The 9,966-nt window shown below is 36.4% G+C and overlaps 1 protein-coding gene across 2 annotated transcripts in view; it reads left to right on the forward strand.

Annotated features, from left to right (window-relative positions):
• The window catches only part of GNPTAB (N-acetylglucosamine-1-phosphate transferase subunits alpha and beta), a 91,685-nt gene extending 85,044 nt beyond the window's left edge, over positions 1 to 6,641 (forward strand). For both annotated transcript variants that reach the window (XM_031939555.1, XM_031939556.1), the window contains 2 exons: positions 3,078 to 3,168; positions 4,126 to 6,641. In XM_031939555.1, coding sequence (XP_031795415.1) covers positions 3,078 to 3,168; positions 4,126 to 4,203 — 169 coding nt within the window. In that variant the 3' untranslated portion in view covers positions 4,204 to 6,641. The remainder of the gene's footprint in view (positions 1 to 3,077; positions 3,169 to 4,125) is intronic.
• The last annotated feature ends 3,325 nt before the right edge of the window (positions 6,642 to 9,966 follow it).

The following is a 9,966-nucleotide window of genomic DNA, read 5'->3' on the forward strand; positions in this document are numbered from 1 at the left end:
GAGCTTCAGAAAAGAAAAGCAGTTATAGATGGCAAATGTGTAAAAGATTAAGATAAAAACCAAGAAAAACATTTAACTTTCTGGATCTGGGATTAAAATACAGAAAAAGAATATACTAGAAATTTCCCAATTATCTAAGAATATAAAGCCTATTCTCTCTGATAATATTTGATATAATTTTAGAAATGCTAGCAATAGAACTAAGATAAAAGATAGAATTCGAGATATAAAGATGGGCAAAGAGGAGATAAAAAACTATCCCTTTATGCTGATGATAGGATTTTTTTCTCCCTCCTCCTCCCCCCCAAATTTTTTATTTATTTATTGGGCACTCATTGCTTTATGCATCCTGTTGGGAGAGAAAAATCAGAACAAAAGGGAAAAACCATAGGAGAAGAGGGGAAAAAAAAAAAGAAGCGAACATAGCATGTGTTGATTTACATTCAATCTTCATAGTTCTTTTTTCTGGATGGAGATGTTGTTTTCTATCCAAAATTTGTTGGGATTGCTTTGGAGGGATGGTTTATTTGTAAAATTGTAGGGAGGAATCATTCCACCAAAGCCTACTCAATAGTTAAGATTCAATTACAGAATGTTTCTTAAAAAAATAAAAACAAAATTTAAAAAATTACTCATTAATTTAGCCTTGGAACACATTTATAGAACACCTATCATATGCATTCCAGATGCCCTGCAGGAAAACAGTATAAAGTATGTCTTCAGGGTTGGTAGGTTGTTGTAAGAGTGAGAGTCGGTCCTAAAAAGTGTTATCAAGGTGGCATAGCATAAGTGCTTACACAGTTTAATGGCAAGAATTCTGGACTAGGTTCTGCAACCAATTTACTCTGCCCTTGGGAGAAACTCCAGCCTCTTGAATTCAATCTCCTTATCTGTAAAGTGAGGGGAATAGATGAGGGAATCTTTAAGTTCTGGCTTTCAAGAGTTGTTTGAGCTGAAAGAAAGATGGAGAACTATGTCAGTAAGGATGTTAAGATGGAAATGAGAAAAGTTTTTCAGGGATAGGAAGAGAGAGACAGACACACACACAAAGACAGAGACAGACAGACTGAGAGAGACACACAGTGTGTGTGGGTGGGGGGGGCATATGCATGCCCATGTGTGAGCATATAGGCACATGCACGTATGGACAGATAGGTGGATAAAATGGATGGACAGATAGCCAGATTCGAGCCATTGGGTAGCAGTGGAAGATGAGGTTTTAAAAAAGTAAACTGGGGCCTGATTGTGGAGGACTTGGGATGCTAACCTAAGCAATTTAGACTTTATTCCATTTACAAAAGTACTTTGTAAACCTTCAAATGTTCTATAACTGTTAGCAATTACTATACTTTGGGGCACTGTTCAGATTGGTTCATGGGCAGTGAATTTTTACCTCAAAAATGTTATTTTAGGAAGGTTAATGTGGTCAGTTGCTCTAGCAAGATGGATTAAAGAGAAAAGGCAAGAGACAAAAAGTTGTTGAATTAATCCAAATGTGAGATGATAAGGCTAAAACTAAGGCAGTGAAAAAGGCAGGAATGGATGAGAGTGAAAAGAATTGATGGGCTTTTGAGATGCGAGAAAAAAGAAAAGATAAAAAATGATTTCGAGTTTTAGCGACAGAAATAAGGAATGTTGAGTATGGAAAGTAAGCCCAGACAAGCAGAATCATTTTGAAAAGAATGCATTGCAATTCCAGTGCAAAAATCCAATGCATTTATTATTGACTTTTTAAATACGTGCAGTATGAAATTGGGAGTCATGGTTTCATGTGTACTGTCCTTTGTGGTCTTCTTTGTATGTGGAAATGCTCATTCTGAATGCATGTTAAATTCAGAATAAGATAAATGAGGAAGGCATTTGGGAAGCAGATTTGGGAGAGAAAATGATAAGTTTGATTTTAGGTTAGTGCTATGGACAGTCATCTGCACAGAGATAATGGAGAAGCCGAGAGCATCAGTCAGTGAGTTCTTCAGAGGATGAGTGAACTTAAAGAGAGAAACCAAAGGCCACGGGCAGTGACCTTGGACCAGGAATGAAGGAAGCAGAGTCAGCAAACAGGGACTTCACAAGATCAACTGCACCTAGGAGGGAAAATTCTAGAGGAAGGGGAAGGGTATACTGCTCCCCACCCCTCCTCCGTGCCACCTTTATGGCTTATCAGTGACATTCTAAAGGAGCATGTTATCCACATCCAAATATTGCCTTCTTAATAGAAGAGGAAGCTGTTTGTAGGTCATAGTGCTCCCTCCTTCAATCCTTCCTTTCCTTCCTTCTTGAAATTTAAAGAATTGGCTTAAGAGCATTTTTGTTTCCCCTCCATTCAGAGAAGGAGAACTGTGAGATACTTTCCAGCCTTCCTCTCCAGCAAACCGCTATTAACTGTTGGTGTGCTTTTCATTTAGAGACGTGCTTGCCATCTAGGAAAAACATGATTAAAGCATGAGAGGAAACATGATTAGTTTGTATATTGATTAAAATAAAGAGACAAGTTTCATAGAAAAACTTATTGAGGGCAGACTTGAGAGTTTCATATAATTTTAAGTTTTTCCTTTGAGTGATTTCTTTCACAAAAGGAAATTAATAGTATTTAACATGGGGGAAGGAGGAGAATTAATATTTGCTTTGTGAGATTGTGTTTAAATTTTGAAGAAAATACCTTCAAAGGCAGATGGTGCAAATAATGATTTTGATTTTGAAGTCATTATTTTATAGTGGTAACATTGTCTAGTGAATAGCATAATAGCTTAGTACTTATAGCATGATAGCATAAGGACTTAGCATCAAGAAAATCTAAGTGTAGATCATATATCTCTGATACTCTGTGCCCCTAGACAAGACATTTCCCTTCTGCACACCTCAGTCTACTCCCAGGACTGTTCAGAGAAGTTAATGACAGATTGCTACCTGCATTGGTAGAGGGAGTTTTCCTAGCAGAAGTTCCCTATTCTTGAAACCACATATCCTTTCCATATTCATTTATTCTATTTAAAGAATGATAATTGACCACAATCTAAATATTGGTAGGGATAAGCTTATGTGAAAGTGCATAATTGTTTTCTTCTTTCTCTTTGCAGGAGAACATATAGAGATAAATTAAAATTTTGGACCCATTGTGTACTTGTAACATTGATCATGTTTACTGTATTCTCATTTTTTGCTGAGCAGGTAAGGTTTGTGAGCTTTAGCTAAATACCAGACCTTATTTATTATATGCTAATATCTGATAATTTGAAGAAAGTTATATAAATTTATAATCTATAATGTCCTAAAACTTTTAACTTTAGATATATGATATCCAAATATATATCATCAAACAGTGTACTCCTTTATTACCCTCAAAACTTATTGCCTGTAATATTTTTGACCTGAAGATTCAACAGGTGACCTTTGGTGACTCAAGCTATAACCTTATTAACATTCTCAAAGAGGGATATTTGAATATCTGTTCAAATATCCTAATTTAATATCCAAATTTAATCCTAAGAGATACTTAATTGTTTTTCTTCACTGTTTCAAAAGTTCCATTTCTAACACTAGTTTTTATGTCATCTGATACTATTACATTTTGTAAGACACATTTTTGTATGTAATGCTAGATATGTACACACTCTTCATGTGCATGTCTGTATAAATAATCTAAATTGATTATTATTCCTTCACTGGAATAAGTTTATAATATAATAAGTTTATATTATAGTAAATTTTCCAAATCTTTTAACCAGATGACCATGTCGTGCATTTTTAGATACAGAAACAGTACATTTATTGGATAAATGTGATGTTAGTCTTTTAATTTTACCTAATTGTGAGTCATCTCTTTAAAAAAAAGTGTGTACTTTTTAACACAATTGTGTATGGGCTTAAAGGAATTATGCTTCATGGATAAATTTTATTAAATTAAAATACCAGTCCAAACTTCTTATTTCCATACAGATTTGCAGTAGGCTTTTTAAAATTCTACATGCTGATGACTATTTTCTCAGGGTTGGCAAGATTGAAAATATATGTAGCAGGTTGATTTACTGAGTTTGATTGATGCCGCCATTCTGCTGTTGATTACTGTATTTTAAATCCTATTATGGACATGTCCAAGTCATGTTTTGCCTTCCTTCCACTATTTAGCTAATTGCCCTCAAACGGAAGATTTTTCCCAGAAGGAGGATCCACAAAGAAGTTGGTACCGAACGTCTCGGAGTGTAGGAGGTGACACAAGAGCCGCCGTCGTGTTCACTCAATGAGAAGGGTTTCTTTGTGATGTGATGTGGTGTGATGTGATGCATCGTGGTCCAGGCCTGACAAATGAAGAATAATATCCCTGAAGATGACAAGCTGTGGACACAAAGTGGACATGCAGACCGGCCGAGTTGTTTAATGGACACCCTGAAACATACTGGTTGTGTTGGGCGACCCTCTGCTGGAATTTCACTTTGGAAGCATTAGCTCATGGACATGTTATCCTTTTTATAAAAAGGGTTACTGAAAGAGAGACAGCTGCCTTTATCGCAGTGCACATTGCCAAGTCAATTTAATATCGGAATCTCAGGCCAAGGAGCAAATAGTTACTAAGTGGCTGCCCTCAGCCTTGGTATTCCAAAGCATTCTGCTGTTCTCTTGCTGGGATGCTTTTTTCATTTTCCATTTTAAAATAAGTAACAACCAAATTAACTCGTTTAGCTGTTCTTGTGTCTGAACTGTGATGCCGAAACTTATTGGTGAATGTATTTAAACACAGTCTCATATTGGGAGGATCAAAAAAAAAATTTGGATTTGAAGAAAGTTAGTGCGATTTGGCCTCGGAAGATCTCAACCACTGACATCTGAAATCCCTTGGTCTGGGCCCCCTAGGAATGCAAGGATTGGGTTTGGAGGCCTTTGCCCAAAGGGCTATTGACCAAGCCTGCTGGTGTTGTGGAAACAGTGTAAAACACAAACAAAAGTGCCTCACTGTAGAAATTAGTGATACTGTCCTTTAACACAGTAGCAGGTGGTACCAAGGGCCACATATTGAGCATCTTTCTAAGTATGGGCATGCTCTCACACAGCATCATGTTATGACTTCTATAGAACTATAGAAGACTTGGGAGGAAAAGCTTTTCACGCTGACATTCTGACATGTACTTTAAATCACAGTCACAGCAGTATTCTTTCAAAAATACTAATCATTTTGTAATAATTGTATAATTTGGAATGTACAGAATATGTTTGTGCTATCACTGTGTGGTTAAAAGGCTCACTTGAAAAAATGTCGCTTGTCTGATGCTTTTTGCCCTTACATTTTAAACAAACTTTATAAAGTTTTTCTAGACTAGTTCATTATCACTGAATATTCAGCACCATTTAAATAAGTGTATTTATCAAAAGAAGAGAAGATGCTCATGAGGAGTGGGAGGGGAGATCGCTCTGTTCTAGAAGAGAAATGCTACCCAAGATTTCTGGGGGAAGAATAATTTTCACTTACATACTTTTACATAAATACTTTCAGGCTTTCTGCCAGTTAGCAAGTATGTATGTATATATGTGTAATAAAAAAAAACCAGACATGCACACACATTTTAGGTTCTAACTTATATTTTAGACTTAATACTTATTTAACATTCATTGTTTCTCTCCCTCCTTTCACTCCTCCCATAACATCTTCCACACCCCTATTGAGAAGGCAAGCCATATGATAGCCATTTTATGTGCGAAGTCATGTCAAACATAGTGCCATATTAGCCATGTCAACAAGTATATCTTAAGTATACTTACTGTTCTCCGGGTATTATACTGGATTCTGGAAATACAAGCACAATGAAATATCCCTAGTGTAAAGAGGTTTGATAATATCCTAATTTAAGTAACTTAGCACATACATTAAAAACTCCCATTTTACAGATTTGGAAACCAACCTTTAACTTTTGCTCAAGTTTATACATCTGATAAATAGAAGAACTAGTCTTTGAACTTTAGTTGCTATAATTTAATGTTCTTTCAGCTCTCGGAGCCTCTCTGGTCTATGCATAAATAGAGGCATAATGGTAATAATAAATTATAATAATTTGTGTTGGAAAATGCTATGGGAGAAGAAGTCTGACTCAGGAATAGAGGTCTGAACTAGAAATTATCAGCATTTTCTTTCACTTTTGTAGATAGTTGGGAGGAGAGGAACATGAGAGTGTTTTGGTTTGGTTTTCTACCACACCATTCTCAGTGTCCCCCATAGACTTTTGGTCATGCTTTGGGTTTTAAAACTAGAAGCTCTTCTTGTAGATACACTTGCTTGGTTCTTTACTGAATTTGCCTATCAAGATAAATATGTGGATTCAAAATTCATAATAATTGAAACAGGACTGAACAGGTTTTACTTGTACCCAATTGTTTTTAAAGAAAGATTTAACTGAACTGTTACTGTTTGATCAAGATTGCAAGGAAAATAAATCTCTACATCAAAGCACTTTGAAAATACTGATTCTCAAGAAGCTATACTCAGTAGCATTTGACTAGTTTAGTTATAATTATAAATGTTCAAATGGCATTTTTTTAACCTTTATCGTTTAAATATTCCACTAACTCAGATGATCCCCAGTAACTTGAAATCATCAAAAGAAATTTTATTCCACAATACGTGAAACTACAGTGTAGATTATGTCCCTCATGTTTGAGAACAGTACTTCTGACAAGTCAAGATGTATCCCTAAAAGATTATTTAGTCCTTGTCCTCTGCTATACCCTTTCCACGTTAAAGACTGATTGATGTTTGTTGAAATAGAGCCATCTTGTGTATTTAAATTCCTCTGTGCCAGATAGAGGCATAATCTGGGGCAATTCCCTGCCATTTGCCAGTATTGCTGACAAAGACAATCTTCATAGTCTCAAATCAGGATTCATTTTCCTGTCCTTGGTTGCTTGTGGCAGCTTGAATAGGCATCCAGCCTGTTGCCAACAAGTATTTCTGTGTTTCTCTCTTGGCTATCTTATGAAGCCATGTGTGACGTTCCAGCCTGGTCCTAAATCCCAGTCCTAGGATCATAAAATAAAGCAGTACTGCCAGCTGCTCTCCAGGCCTGTAGTTGGATGTTTGATGTTCAGTTGAGCTACTGTTCTTGACAGCTTTCAAAAAGACAGAATGAACAAGGTTCTTACATTTTTTATTTTATTTTAATTGGTATATTTGTTTCCCATGGGCATGGTGGATAGAATGTTGGATGTGGAGTTAAGAAAGATTCACTTTGAATCCTGCCTCTAGCTAGCCTGTGTGATTCTAAGCAAACTGCTTTACCTCTCAACCTCAATTTCCTCATTTGTAAATGAGGATAATAATAGCTCCTCTTCCCAGGATTAGTGAAAAAAAAATGAGATTTTTCTATATGATGGATCAGTTATTTCTTTTTTATTTCTTCTATTTCTTTAAAAAGTAGTTGGTCTGTTTCTTTTTTTTTTTAAGGTTTTAATAGTATTTTTTTCCAAATACATGTAAAGATAGTTTTCAGCATTCATTTTTGTGAAACTTTGTGTTCCAAATTTTTCTCCCTCTTTCTTAGTTCCTCCCCAAGCTGGTAAGCAATCAGATACAGGTTAAATATGTGCCATTCTTTTAAACATATTTCCTTGTCATGTTGTACAAGAAAAATCAGATCAAAAGGGAAAAAAGACAATAAAATAGGTGATAACACTATATGCTTTGATCCATATTCAGTCTTTATGGTTCTCTCAATGTAGATGACATTTTCCATCCTAAGCTTATTGGAATTGCCTTGAATCACTTCATTATTGAAAAGAGCCAAGTCCATCATAATTGATCATCACATAATCTTATTGTTACTGTATGCAATGTTCTCTTGGTTCTGCTCACTTCACTTAGCATCAGTTCATATAAGTCTTTGCAGAGTTCTGAAATCAGCCTGCTCTTTTTTTTTTTTTTTTTTTTGCTGAGACAATTGGGGTTAAGTGACTTGCCCAGGGTCACACGTTAGGAAGTGTTAAGTGTTTGAAGTCACATTTGAACTCAGGTCCTCCTGACTTCAGGGCTGGTGTTCTATCCACTGTGCCACCTAGCTGCGCCCCTGCTCATCATCTCTTATAAAATAATAATCTATTACATTCTTATACCATAACTTTTATAGCCATTTCCCAAATGATGGTTATCCACTTACAGCATTTTACAGAGGAGAAAACTTAGGACTATGAAATTAGGATGAGTTGCCTACCTTCATATATAGTCAGACCTATATTCTTGGACTCTGAATTCAGTTCATTTCCTTTCAATGAACATTCCTAAGATAATAGCTAGATTCTAAAGAGTTTTGCATTTCATAATGTTCTCTAGTTCTTCTTTGGACATAAATTCCTTCCTTCACAGATCTAAGATAATTTTTCTAAAGTGCTTTGTAAACCCTTAAAGGATTATTGTTATAGGTACTTCGGGGGATCTGATTCTCAGCAGAGTGGTGGATTATTTAATTTATTTCCAAGTGCTTTTCACTTGGAGAAGTGGAGCTCAACCCCAGGACAGTTGCTTGGGGTAAAGAGGGAAGACTGAACCAAGTTCTAAATGCTTGAAGAGTGAAAGAATCACATAGAGGATGATAGAAATGAGAATTCAGCTCCTGTCCTGGAGCCCTGGCCTACTGATTGGTGAAAGCTCTCATCTAGTTCAACCCAAATTCATATGGTGTGTTTCCCTGCTCCACTCTCAGCCTCTGAAGCACCATATATTTCTTTTATCTTTCTGCTTCCATCTAGAAAGGAAGTATCGATTACAGTATTTGTGACTTCTTCCCTGAAGGCAGAATGATTTATATCCCAGAACTCAAAATCTGTCACATAGAACCCTGTATGTTCTGTTGGTTCATGCATTCATTTGACCAGAAAGGTTGAGCTAGATGGTGTGAATGTGAAAGAAGCCTCTGAGCGATAGTGAGCACCTACCTAGAAGCAGGAAGAACCATCCCTTGTAGCCAGGGTATAAGCAGGAATTGGAGGTGTTGGAAGGGTGGGAGATAGCACAAATGGCTTTGGAGATGGGGACCAAAGTTGCAGTATGTTCCAGTGAGCACATTTTTCTTCAAAACAAAAAGTGTAAAAGGGAAGCAGAAGGGAGATGCCCTTGTCATCTGAAGAGGGAGGGTAGAAGAGGAAAGGGAGACAGTCTTAGAAGAGGTAGGTACTGGAAGGGCGATTGTAGCAGCTGGCAACCAAATCGAAATCATCGATTCTTTGGAGGATTTATCGGAGGGCTGGAGGAGAAATGCAAAAGGTGAGGCAACAGTCAGAGGCAATATTAGATTATAATCTTACCAAAGGGTCCAGGTAAGCAGAAGCCTTTTAAGTTCTACTTCATTCATTCTACAAATGTGGCTCCTGATGCTGCTGAGTGTTTAGATTTAATCTGACAGCCCTTGGTTTTAGTGAGCTCACAGGAATTCAGCATTTATTGAGTGCCTGCTAGTATTTGGTGTCCTCGTGCATCTTCCCTATTTATCCTAAGACTGAGATGAGTTATACAACATTGAATCAGTAAGGTGACTTTAAGCTTTAGTCCATGATTTCTACCAATTATAAACCTCCTTGGATTTGGGTTCAAGGTATTAGAATTTTTAATGGTAATTCTCCTAATTCACTTGGTCTCCATTTAGTTTGAAACTGGGGACAGATGGAGCCAATTCAAGGCTAAATGTTTAGTTTCTCACCGTGCTTTGCTATCAGACCCAGGCCAAAATACAAAACAAAAAAAGCATTGAAAAAAAATGAATGAGTATTTTAAAATGCTGAGCTTGGCACTGAAGTCACAAGAAAGAGCAAGACAGTAACTAACCTCAAGGAGTTTATATTCTAATCACTGAAAATGACACATCCAAGAGAGCCAAAGAGGGGTATTTTGGTCTAAGAAATCACTAAGATGATAAGGGGAACCATAGGTCAATTGATTGACATAACAATAATTATATAATAGACTCTTCATATAGTTCTTTACATAATGTTATA

The sequence above is a fragment of the Sarcophilus harrisii genome, chromosome 5, assembly GCF_902635505.1.
Source record: "Sarcophilus harrisii chromosome 5, mSarHar1.11, whole genome shotgun sequence".
Classification (NCBI taxonomy): Eukaryota; Metazoa; Chordata; class Mammalia; order Dasyuromorphia; family Dasyuridae; genus Sarcophilus; species Sarcophilus harrisii.